A 13,285-nucleotide genomic window follows, 5' to 3' on the forward strand; every position below is an offset into this window, starting at 1 on the left:
AGGGACCACGGTGGGATGTCTGGTCCCTGCTCAAACAGGGTCATCCCAGAGCACAGGGCTGTGCCAGGAGGTTCTTGAATCTCCCATAACGAGAATCTTTAGTCTCTCTGGGCAACCTTTTCCAGTGCTCGGTCACTCGCCCAGCAAAGAAGTTCTTCCTTACATTGCACTGGATTTCCCGTGCATTGGTCTCTCTCTGCCGTTGCCTCTTGTCCGGCTCTCGGCACCACCGAGCACAGCCTGGCTCCATCCTCAGCGCTGACAGACCCTGATGCGGTCCTGTCTCAGTCTTCTCGGCGCTGAACAGGCCCAGCTCCCTCAGCCGCTCTCACACGAGAGATGCTCCGGTCCCTCCTCATCTTTGTTCCCCGCCGCTGGACCCGCTCCAGGACTCCCCTGCACTGTACTGGACACAGCACTCCAGATGCGGCTTCACCCGGGCCGAGCAGGGGGGCACGATGTGTTCTACCCCGTGCAGGTACAGCCAGGAGCAGCAGAGCCGGCCAGGGCACCGCGATGGAGCCGCCGCCGCCGCTCCCGCCGGGGCGGGGCCGCTGCCCAGGCGGCAACTTCCGGCTCGGGCTGGCCCCGCCCCGCCGCAGCCCCGGCTCCGCGCCGGGCCAATGAGGGCGCGGAGCCGCAGCCGGGCAGGTAACCCGGCGGCCAATCAGAAGGGCGCTGCGGGAACAGGTGGGCACGGCGAGGCCCCGCCCCCCGCCCCGCTGGCGGCCGCGCCAATCGGGGCAGGGAGGGGAGCGGGAGGAGGGGCTGCCCGCGGCGCCCAGCGGCGGGGTCCGTCCGTGCGTCCGTCCGTCCGTCCGTCCGGCGGCCGCGCCGGGAGGGCTGCGGCGGCCCCGCGCCGAGGGAGGGAGCGCGGAGGCAGCAGCCATGGCACTCGTGGCTCCGGAGACTCGGAAGTTCACGCGGGCGCTGAGCAAGCCCGGCACGGCGGCCGAGCTGCGGCAGAGCGTCTCCGAGGTGGTGCGCGGCTCCGTGCTCCTGGTGAGTGCGGCGGCGGCCCGGGCGGGGCTCCGGCCCGCGGCCTCGCGGGGCTGCGGCGCTGCCGCGGGCGCTCCGGGCGCTGCGGGATGCGGCTCCCGGCGGGCACGGCCGGGCGAACTTCACCTGTGGAGCGGGCAGCTGCGCCCGGCCTGACGGGACCCGGTCGCTTCGCCCGTGTCGAAATAGCGGCGCGAAAGTGATTTTTCGTCTCGCTGCTCCCTCCTCTCTTTACAACTAAGATGCAGCTTTTCGCTGTGCGGAATGGACGATGAGCGCTGGCAAGTGCAGCAGGGATGTGTTAGCGTGTTGTTTATGCCGGCTGTCCTGTACCGCGCTCGCACATGGTTGTCGCTCTCTCCAGTGCACGGTTGGGCGCGTTCATTTAATTTAAACTGCCGAAAGTAAATTTGTGTAAGTAGTTGTCTGAACCAGGTGCTTTAGTTTAGAGAAAGCTGAGAGGGGATCTTATCTGTGCTTATAAACATCTCAAAGGCAGGTGTCAAGAGGATGGTGCCAAACTCTTTGCAGTGGTGCCCAATAAAAGGACAAGGAGCAATGATGTAAACACAAGAATTTCCACCTCAAGATGAGGGAGAGCTTCTTTCCATTGAGGGTGGCAGACCAGTGGAACAGGCTTCCCAGGGAGGTCATGGAGTTTCCCTCTCTGGAGACATTTGAAACCCACCTGGATGTGTTCCTCTGTCATCTGCTCCAGGTGACCCTGCCTTGGCAGGGGGTTTGGACTAGATGATCTCCAGAAGTCCTTTCCAACCTTAAGGATTTAATTCTGTAAGATGCTGTACTGAGGCAGCAGGTGATGACATCTTAAACAGCCTCAGTAAGACTTTCCAGGGTTTCTCTCCTAGGACTCTTATTCATGGTATGCATTTGTTTTCTTTGTGGTTTTGTTATCTCCAAGGAGAATGTTGCAGTAAGCATTTAAGTCTGTGTAAGTGAAGACGTTTTGGTGCTGGGATTCCTGATACTGGAAGCTGATCTGTCCTTTGTTCTTTGCTCTTGCTAAGTATGATCTTGTCTGTTTTTTAAACCTCCTGTTGGGACAGTGTCTTTTCATAGCTGTGTGTTGTGAGAATAACAAATGCTGTAGCTGTGATTGAAAGACAAATACCTTTTTTTAAAAAAGACAATGGCCCTAAAATGAAATTGCTCTTTACTTATCTATGCATCACAGAATTTATAAAATGTGCAGATTTGGAGTCTTCCTGGATACTGATAACTTTTCACAAGGTGTTAGCACATTTTCATGGAGTGAGCATCCAAATATGTTAACACTTCTCTAGGGATCAAGTACTTTTTGGGAACTGTGGAAAAAGAGTATATGTATTTTAAAATATTTTTTGTTTTGGGGGACACAAAAAAAGATTTAGGTATTGTCATAACATAAATATTTCTTTTGCAGTAATCTGCAACCCTGCCATTCCCTTCTCTGCCTTTAGAAGGTTTTTCCTTTGGTCACTCATGACTAGTGTCAGTGAGTTGGAAAATATTTATGTGCATCTTTAATTAATTCAGGTAGACCATAATAATGGTCAACCTGTATTAATTAAATTATTAAGTACATAATGGGGTGATAGGCACTAATATCCCAGGTGTTTTTATGCTGTTGCAACAGCATATTCTGCAGGATTTTGTGGAGATTAAAGAAGTGATGGTGCAGAGTGATGTACTGTCTTGATCTTATCCTGGATAAGGTCTTCATCAGCATTTTAGAGAGCAAAAGAGGTGACTTACCATTCATGGTGCCTTAACATTCACGTCAGGTTTTTGATCCTTTAATGTTAGCTTGATGCATGAAGCTGAATCCCCATCTCCCTCACATACAGTCTTGTGCTGAAGTTCACCTTCCTATTTCAGCTGTATTTTACCAGGCTCTTACTATAAGTGCTGTTCTTTTTATCACTGAACTCCAGTGTTCTTCTGCACACACTGTTTAAATAATGAAATAAAAGGCTAGTAATTGCAAGTTTACATTTACATTTTCTTCCTCCTGTTAGTATACTGTAACTCTTTTTGTTGAACGTTGATGTTAGGAATGAAATAGTACTTTTTTAAAGGAGAAATTTAGGTGGGATAGTATTGTTTTTTGCTACATAAGACTTAAAAAAAAATTTGCATCTCTAAGTTTGACAGGTTGACTTATTTCTTATCTGTTGGAGTTTCTGGGCTTTGTTATCTGAACAATCTCTTAGGCTGACCTGGTGAAAATACGAGTCTTACCAGTGTTACAGTAGTTGTGGAATGCTCTGTTCAATGTGGGACTTTAAAGTAAAGGAGACCCACTTTTCTTCCAAAGCTGCCTCTCAAAGCTCTTTGATATAGCACTTTCCCAGGATTTTTTCAACTGAGTTGTCAGCAAATTGTCTTGCTTAAAACATAGTTCAGCACTGGTAACTAAAGGGATCTTACTGTCATCACTTGCTCATGAGCAAGTGCTGAGGTTTTCCAGTACTGGAAAACTGCTGTTTGCCATTGGCTAGTCGTGCTGTGTGAAATCTGGAGGTAGGAAGGAATTAATTCCAACTAGTAGTTCATGGTGGATGATCTGTCCAGATCTTTGCAACCAGCTGTTGCTTTGGACTGTGCATCTCTGCAGCAGAATGTACTGAGCAGTGATGCAAAACATCCAGTCATTACTTGCAGTAGCAGATAAATGGGAGCTACGAATATCTCTGAGCTTGAGTAGATTCTGTAAGTTGCTCTTGTGGGTACTGTTTAACAGTTCCATCCATTTTTACAATCAACAATGTATGGCTAGATCAAAAAGGGAAAAGAAAAGTTTTGCCCATATTTAAATGAGGTTTATTAGATCACATTACTAAAATATGCTTTTCCCCCCATTTTATTAATATTTTTCCCATTTTATTAATATCCTTGATATTAATAAAATTAATAAATTATATTAATAATATAATGATGAAAGAGAACTGAAACAGCATGTCAGTAGGATAGTGTGGTATATCATAAATTTTCAGATTGCTCTTCATTGGATCTAAAAGTCAGAGACTTTCAGCCAGCTGACAGACTAAATAACTCGACTGTGTAGTAGAAAAACATGGAGCAGATGTGGTTTGCCAAGCTAGTTTTCATCACAGAATGAAGCAAGCTGTCTTGTCAGCATTTGACATCTCGTACGTTCTCTCTGCTGGATGTAGTTTGCTGAACCAACAAGTACAGTTTGGTTGGCTGAAAGGAAATCTTGTTATTTGGCAATCAGCTTTTCGCTGTGTTGTAAGGCACAGAATGTATTTCTTGATTATTTTATTCAGTTTTTATATTTTCTGCTTGACAGTAGCATCCTTACTGAATATCCTCTTGTGCATTGTTGATGTTGTTTTGACTTCAGACTTGTCATGTGACTTAATTTGATGCCTCTGGCCACCCAAATACATTTATGTCTGAGAGGGAAGATTATGGGGATGACAAGTGTGTCTCTTAAACCAGCAATCTTGCCAAGAGCAGTTTTCAATGCAGTTTTAGTATTATGCATAATTGAAAGTGATGTCTTTAAGTGATGATGAGTTACTCAAAGCATGTTGCATACAGATCAGTGTCTTGTTCAGTAGTATGTTAATGATAACTCATCTCAGTGACAAAATTACATTGGGGTTATTTATAATAATATGCCTATATCAGAGCTGACATTTAAGGACAATAAGCAATTAAGATAATGTTTGGCCTATGAAATTTGATCTGCTTTAGCCTAGCTGTGAATAAAATGCCTTTGTCCAATATGCAGATAATGAAAATGATTAAATATGCCAAATAATGCAGCAAAAGTTGTTTCCCCCATGTCAAAATTAATATTGTACAGAAAAATTTGCAATATGAGAAAATAGGATGAAATTTGAGAGATTTCTAAATTGCTCTATGCAGTTCTTCTTCTTGATTTGGATATGTAAAATAGGTTTTAATTATTTAAAGGCTAGAACTGTATCTTAAGACAGTCTTGGGCTTCATATGTTAAGTTCAGATACCTGAAGGAGCTCTTGAGTTCTAAAACTCTTCCAGAAATTCAGCTTTTCAGACATAGTAGAAAATCAGTATATCACAAAGACAGTGCTTGGATCTCCTACTGAGTCTTTGGTCTTAAATTCATTGATATTCTTTCTTTTCTTTATAAGAAAACTTATGTCAACTTTGTCCTTCCAATCCTGATCACTGCTTCCTGTGAATCTCCACTCATTAAGAAAAGATGGTGAGGTGCACTCTGTGCTGTGTTATTGCCAAGTTTTTAATACAGTGTTTTCCTAAAAATACTGGGAGGATTATGTAGTATGTATTTTGGGTTGGAATTTTCCTTTCTGATTCCATATCATTTCATATGCCATGTGCACAGAGGGCTTGTGTGCTTCTCTCCAAAGCAGCTTCTCTGTTTGTGATGAACAGAGTATTTGCATCCTCATTAAGTGCCAGATTTCATTTGTAGTGTGTCTAGAAAAGAGGGTTGATGGCTTCCTTTAGCCAAGTAGGGATTCAAAAGTGGTATGTAATGCTAAAGGGATGAGGAAGGACTGGGATCTTTTAGAGCTGATGGGTACAGAAAAGCTGGAAGCATGGATGAAGCTTGAACTTTCTGTACATGGAATGTGAAATTGTATACATAAGGAATTAGAAGTAGCCAATTGTTATGAATGGGTGAGTGAAAGCAGGGAGATGTGAACTGACACTCAAGATTTTAAAGGAAAAATCCTTGCTGGCAATGAACATCACCATAACATATTTCATCTTGTAGGAACGTGCTAAAAATGGTAATGCTAATTCAGTCACTCTGAACTGCTGAACTTTCTTTACCTGGGGGAAAAAGCCTAGTACTTGGCCCTAAAAAGTTATTTTAGTTTAGGGTATGTACTGCTTACCTTTTGTAAAGGAAATAAGAATTTTCAGAGAATAAGATATTTTTAATAAAGGTGCTAATTTTATTTTTGCAAAGTGCAATATATAAACCTTTTTGATTGGATACAAGAGAGTAGTTAGAACACTTCTGGAAAGTCTGATACTGCAAAGAGGACTCACTGGGTGTGATAGACATTTCTGTGGTTGTAAAGATTCAGAGGCTGGACTACAGTACTAAAATTTCCATTAAGAAATACCATTAAACTTATTTGAATATTAAAGCTCTTGCTCAGGAAGGCAATTTGAGAGACAAAATACAGGACAGTTGAGTTTCTGTGTGAACAGGTAGACATTTAAACTTTCAACAACATTAGATCGTTCTTGTGAGGTGCAATTTCTTTCTTTATTATTTTCTGGAAATTTTTCTTTCCTGCTAGACAAGGATAATTATATTTAAGATAGAAGAATAAGTGCTTTATATAAGTAGTTGTTTCTAATACAGCAAATGTCAGATGTACCTGATGCTGATTTGGGTTTCCCATCTTACTCAATATGAGATACCACAGCATACCTTATCTTTCCTCTCTTCCTCCTACTCATGCCCTTTAATCCTCCATCAGGATGTTTCTATCTTAATGGAAGTAGAACTCATTACACCTACATTTAAACTTGCGACTTTCACAACTCTGTGATTATTACTTTTTTAAGATCTCGTGCAATAAACTTAAAAGCATGTATCTAGCTTAAAGTCATTGGTTATGCTTCATTATGCTTCAATGCAAATGCTTCAAAAAAGGTCTGTAGCCACTCATCTAGAAAAAACTAGACCTTTAGTGTAAACTGTCTTTTCTGTTGCATGGGTGTGCATGCTCAAGTAATGTTTAAGCCTATGTGGTCACTGGGTTCTCTTGTGAGTAGTGTGTACCTGAGATTAGATGAGCATCAGAGGTATGAATGTGTATGCAAGATCAACAATTTGTGAACTTGTCCATTTTGCCAGATATTTGTATTTTTTAGGTAACTTGGAGATTCTGCCAAGTTCATATGGGTCTGCTCTAAAAATAATGAGAGGTTATTCATAAGCTGTTGAAGCAAACAAGGGGAGTTCAATTTTCAAGACAGCAAACAGCTTGATTGTGGCCTCCTGAGAAATGTATAGCCAGTAGTGCTTTTATTTAAGAATTTCTGTAATTGTTAGAGGTAGTTTGATGCCACTGGTTCTTTATGGAGATAAAAGGTGCAATGACATCTTCTGTGCTGGTGTTCAGGGAGCTCTCATTTAGACCTGAAGTGTCTGATGGTGGCTGATGGATTTACTAATGCAATGACTCTAAAAAATAATATGTATTAAAATAATATATATGTAAAACTTCTTTCCTTAGCTAGTGTTTATTGTTTATTTTTAAATTGAACAGTCTCAAGTGCTTCATTGGGCTTGGGTACTCCATCATTTTAGGAGAGTAAAGAAATCCATTTTCCCTTGCTCTTCCTTAGATTGTCTATGTCCATGGAGAGCATTAAATATGCAAGGCAGAAAAGTTGCAGTAGTCCATGAATTACACAATGCTTTTCTCATTGAAGTATTTTTGAAATAATTTATTTCTAAAGACAAGAAGATACTCCAATAATTCTGGTCATGTAGCATATTCAAGACCTTAATTTAGAAGATAGATAGATTTGTGAAAGGTGGCTTACATTCTGTCTTAGTCCAGAGGCACCGATGTTTTTGGTTTCTTAAATTTAACAAGCTATGAGACAGTGGTAGCTATTGCATCTTGAGAAAGTTACAGGGTTTTTAAAAAATTTTATTTTACTGTAAGTAAAGTTCTTTTTGTGAGACTGAAAGTAAACATGTATTATCTCAAAATAGAGATTCCTTATGGCAGTAAAAATAAATTAACACACATTGAAACCTAACCCTTTTAACATTATGGACTAGATTTCTTGTATTAAGCAAGGGCTAGAATTTCATTGGTGGAATGAGCTCTGCTTTGGCAAAAAAGTGTGCTGGGTTGTTTGAAGCTCTTCAAAAAGTAATTAGAAGCTCTTAACGGGATTTTATGAAGAAAATTCCTGTGGACCAAAAAGGTTGGATCCAACATCTGTTGCTGGCGTTGTCTTCTACTTACATTGTGACTATTTGGGAGAAATAGCAGCTTTGCTGCAGGTACATTAAGAAAATAAAAAGTCTTACTCTGACTGCAAAGAGTGAGAGATGGGATTCTTTGTTAGTGTAAGGATGGACGGCTGCATCTGTTACAGCAGTGTGTCATCTCTTCATCTGTGCCCAATGAATCAGATGTAAGAAGAGGAGTGGGAATCCAGGTATTGTCTTCTGCATTCTCCTGCCAGGTCCAGAGATTCCTGGCAGTTCAAGTGAGTGGAAAAACCAAACCCCTTTGTTAAAAACTCTGTATCTGGCACCTCAGGCTGGTGAAACTAACCATTCCCTTCTGGACTAGGGCTCTGTGTAAGGCACTGTTAACCTTGGGCCAAGTGGTGAATATCCAGAATTAAAAAAAAAAAACAACCCAAAATCAGCAGGTAAGATCTCTCCAAGGAATGAGATGCAAAGGAGTGCCATGGTTCTGTCACACAGTCCCAGGCTGCCTGAGCCTGGAAGGGACCTTTGGAGGTCATTTGGTCCAACTCTGTCTCAAGCAGTGTCACCTAGAGCCAGTTGCCAAGGCTGTGTCCAGGAAGCTTTTGAGTATCTCCAAGGATGCAGTGTCCACAACCTTTCCGGGCAGCCTGTGCCAGTGCTCAGTCACCCTCACAGTGAAGAGGTGTTCCCTGATGTTCAGAGGGATCCTCCTGTGGTTCAGGTTGTGCCTGTTGCCTCCAGCCCTGTCACTGGGCAGCCCTGAGCAGAGCCTGGCTCTGTCCTCTTTGCACCCTCCCTGCAGGTGTTTATACACATTGATGGGATCCCTGAGCCTTCTCCAGGCAGAACAGTGCCAGTTCTCTGATTGTCCTCATGGGAGGGGTGCTCCAGTTCCTTAATCATCTTTCTGGCCCATTGCTGTGCTCTGTCCAGTACATCCGTGGCTCAAGCAGATTGCAGGCTCTTTCAGACTGGAGTACTTGTTGGTGTCAGTGTTCATGGAAGCTTTTTCTGGAATTGTAGTTTTAAATCTCTGGGTCCAGGCCAAGTTTTGTGTTGGGGCCCTCTCTGAATAGAAAGGCCCATTCCACTAGAAGCCAGCTAGAATTTTTTTCAGCTCAGTAGCTGATGAAAAGGATGCCAGGTTGCTTTAGAAAAACATTTGTAATTCAACCCCTGCAACTGTATAAAAAAAACCCCAGAACCAACCAAACAAAAAAAACCCCAAACCAAAAACCTATGAAAGTTCTGGGTCATTTTTCAATCTGGAGACTGGGAGGAGGAAGAAATAAGTCAGCTGAGGCTGCACATTGCCTAAAAAATCAGATTCACAGTATTTGGAAAGGTTAAATGCAAAGCAGACCTTGTTTTGTGGAGCATTCTCAGTAACAATAGTTCAGAAAGCAAGTGTCAGCTTTATAATTCTGAAATTAATAAATAAAGGAAACATGATTTAGACTTTTTTTTTCCTTCTAACTATTTATAGTACTCATGGAAAATTTCTTCTAGTAACAATTCTAGGAAAGAACACTGGAAAATAAAAAATGTAGGACACTGAATCTACAAAAGTAGTCACTTTTCAAAATGATACTTTACTCTTCTAAACTTGTTTAAAGTTTTCAGAGAAGAATGATCAGTGTTAGTCCTTACAAGTCACAATCAAGTAGTCCCTTCTGAAGTTTCTTCTCCTAAGAAACATTTTTTTATTTTTCATGCAATGGAAATATCAAGTGACCTCACATAAAATTAGCTAAGCTACCTAAATATGCTTTAAAACACAGCTTTTCCCCAAACCCAAATAAAACAAGAGAAAAAATGCCAAACCACCCAAAATGAAAAAAAACCAAGGGAGATGAACACATGAATGTAATCACAACAAACCTGAGAAGGAGTAATGCTGATCCATAGCTGCTAGGGTTCAGAGAAGCCTGTAATATAGATCCATCAGTGTAAATAAATAATCCTTAGCTGCTGCTTTGTGTACTTCTGTGTGTTTTTTGATACTCAGGTGAAGCTATTGACTTAAGAAGAAATGGCATGTTGACAGATACTGATCTGGGTTTGGAAATTTGAAGCACAGATGAAACTGTTTTTAGTACTTCCAGGTACTCTGTGGGTGGGGAGGAGTTGCTTGTTGAATTCAGAGATAAGACAGGAGCTTATATTTTGACTACTATAAAATTATTCTGCCAACAAAGAGTGGGAGAATTTAAATCAGAATAGATAAAGCTTGCATAATTTGAAGTAGAGAAAGCATTTAAAGATCGGGTTACATCAGTGCAGGATGTAATACGTATCACTTGTTATAACACCCAAATTGTAAAGTAGCTGATTTCAGGAGCCTGGAATTCAGTGTGGCTGAGTTTATAGACCTAAAATCCGGTTTCAGCCTGCAAATCCAGAGCCTCCACTGCCTTTGCATGCTTTAGTTCTGATATGGAGATGCATGATCTTGCTACCTTACTGGTTACCCAACGCACAACTGCCCTTTATAGGCTGAAAGGAGTGCTGAAATGAGAAGGTGGATGCTCCACAGAAAGAGCTGGGTGTCAGTAAGATAGTTCCTGTTCTTATTTTAACAGGTTTGTCAAGAAATCAAAAGTCAAATGGAAATGCTGTGGGTATCAACACACAGAAAAGAGACTTGAGTTTTAAGGTGATGGAAGGGTTGTCATCCATTTTCCAGTTTGATCACATTGACAATACTATTTCACACTGTGTTCTTTAATGCTGCATAATGGTCTTTATATCCCTTGGTTTCAGAGGACGTCCTGTCCTTCACCAGGATGCTGATTCTGACAGAGAATCTGCTTGCTCTTCACTTCATGCCTTTCTGGGCTTGTTTGTAGCCATGTTAGCAAGGGACTACTGGGCAACAAAATAATACAGAAGTGAAGCTTTGTGAAAATAAGATAGACAGTGATCTCAGCTAGCCCATGTCTCATTTTTCCCAGTACAGTGATGTTGTGAAGTGGTATTTCAGATGCCTTTCTGCCAGGCATATTTGCACCCACTTGCACTGGCACTTATATGTGCAATGTCATGTTGTCTGATCTGGTAGGTGGTGTATGTGAAAATTGTAGTAGGATGTTTGTCTTTAAGGGATGTTCAAGGAGGCCACACTCTCACTGTTTGCTAGTCCAAAACGGCTTTTAAACCTGTGTTGGTCCTCAAAACGTCAGTGAGTTTAAAAAGAGCATTCAGGTTAATGAATAGATGACACACATCATAATTATTTGAAGGATGCTATTCTAGTTTCCTTGAGAAATTGTCCTGGGATTTTTGCTTGCCAGGCTTGTTATCACTTCAGGGTTTTTTACCTGGTATTGTATATGGCTTAATACAGATGTTAATTTCTTCCCAGCCAGAGCATACAACATGATCCATTAAGTTTTTCCTCACATTAAATATGAGGTTCTTATTAGGAAAGAAAAATCAAATAATCCTGCTGTATACAGTCTTGCTGATGAAGTTCAAGGGACAATACATCCAGCATAATATTTTGGCAGCAATTCATCTCCTGTAGGGGAAGTTGGAACTTGTTCCTGGCAGAGCTCGGAACAAAGGAAAGGAGAAAGACCTGAACCTGAATGACCTTCTTAGACAAATTAAAGTAAAAAAAGGATGTCTGAGCCTGAAGTGTCTGCTGCTCTTAACCTGAATACAGTAAGCTTGATAAAAAAATGGATTTAAATTTTATTTTCCTAGTCTGCTCTATTGTTGACCATTATTTATTCTATCATGGTTTCATCAGTGTTTCTAAAATAATATCTTGTAATTACTGTCTTGGTTTGTAGCTCTCTAATGGAAATAATATTCTGTTATGGTTATTGTATCAGCTACTTAAAATCCCAGAATAATCACTTTAACTTCAGAAAGCTGAAAGTTACGTGACCACTAGATGGAGTCCACTGAGCATATTTCAATATCAGAAATCCTGTGTTATGGCTTGCAGAGTTAAAAGGGGTAGGTGTTTTGTGTCTCATGCTTAGCAATAAATGCTTATTTATTCAGTTTAGATTGGTGTGGTCAGCTTCTCAAAGTTCTTTGTTGTTCTTGGTGTGTCTGTCCTCAAGGTATATTTGAGTTAAGCTTGAGCTTAAGGCACAGAACTGGCAGATCCCTTTGCTCATCTGTGAATCAAAGTGTATTACTCATGTAAGAATGGACCTGTGAGAAGACTGAGCTTTCTGCAGCTCTCAAATATGAAACTTAAAACTATTAGCGAAGATATTTAGCATTTTGCAGCTAGCAGGGCTATAAATCTGTGTGCATCTCCCATCAGTGCCTAGGTAATACCTGTCATAAGTGGATGTAAGATTTGAAATAGCATATCTTAGATTGCTTCATCTATGCCTCCTCATTTCTCTAAATATATAAAAGGCATAATAGACATTAAAATACTTTGTACAGGTAGGACAGACTAAATCTTGCTCCAATTTTCATAAGCATTTCCTTTTACTTTAGATGTGGTCTTTGACATTCATGGCATCTTGTGTGAATGATAAACAGGCTCTGGTCTTCAGCCTGGTGCTATACTCAGTATTTCTAATGTCATGGTAGCTTTTTGTTTCTGTTGGATGAAAATCTCTTCTTAGGGTGTTGCTGAGTGCATAAATGCTTAGTCAAAATTGCTGGGAATTTAACCATGCTGTTCTCATGACTACTCCTGGAATAACTACACTGGCTTTCTTCTGAAGGACAAAATTCTCTTGGAGCTTTTGTCTTTCTCTGTTTCAGTGGTTAGTGTGTGGCTATCCAGTGTACCACCACAGAACCATGGAAATGCACTGGCTGAAATGCAGATCTCTAGAAGTTACCTAGTGCAATCCCCTGCTCAAAACAGATCTGGTTAGAGCAGATTGCTCAGAGACTGTGACAACCTGGTTTTAATATCCACAAAGATGGAAATACTTTAACCCCAGTAGCTGTCAGTCTTCATGGTTAAAAAGAAATGAAACAAATCCTTGTATGCAAATGGAATATTCTGTGTCTGTTTCCTTCTGTTCTGTGACTGTATCTTCAAGAAGAGTCTGGCTCTTCTCTCTAGCTTCCCATTAGGTATTGCAACAGCAACAAGATTTCCTTTTAGCCTTCACTTAAGGCTGAACTGTGCAAGATAGATCTCTTAGATTTTTCTCATATGTGAAACACCATGATGGCCCTCCATTAGACTCAGTCCAATATATCAGTATCTTTCTTGTCCTGAGAAGCCCGTTCAGCAGGATGTCATCCTTATCCACTCATCCATCCTTATCCACTCATCCAGACCACATCTAGCTAACTGGGGTACAAGGATGCTATGGGAGACTGTCAGAAACATTC

At 41.3% G+C, this 13,285-nt stretch overlaps 1 protein-coding gene across 4 annotated transcripts in view; it reads left to right on the forward strand.

Moving 5' to 3' along the window:
• Nucleotides 1-823: 823 nt before the first annotated feature.
• DOCK9 (dedicator of cytokinesis 9) overlaps nt 824-13,285 on the forward strand; it is a 113,998-nt gene continuing 101,536 nt past the window's right edge. For 2 of the 4 annotated variants that reach the window (XM_039730394.1, XM_039730402.1), the window contains exon 1: nt 824-1,002. In XM_039730394.1, coding sequence (XP_039586328.1) covers nt 889-1,002 — 114 coding nt within the window. In that variant the 5' untranslated portion in view covers nt 824-888. The remainder of the gene's footprint in view (nt 1,003-13,285) is intronic. The other 2 variants (XM_039730397.1, XM_039730405.1) reach the window with 2 other exon arrangements.

The sequence above is a fragment of the Passer montanus genome, unplaced genomic scaffold, assembly GCF_014805655.1.
Source record: "Passer montanus isolate IOZ18808 unplaced genomic scaffold, ASM1480565v1 scaffold72, whole genome shotgun sequence".
Classification (NCBI taxonomy): domain Eukaryota; kingdom Metazoa; phylum Chordata; class Aves; order Passeriformes; family Passeridae; genus Passer; species Passer montanus.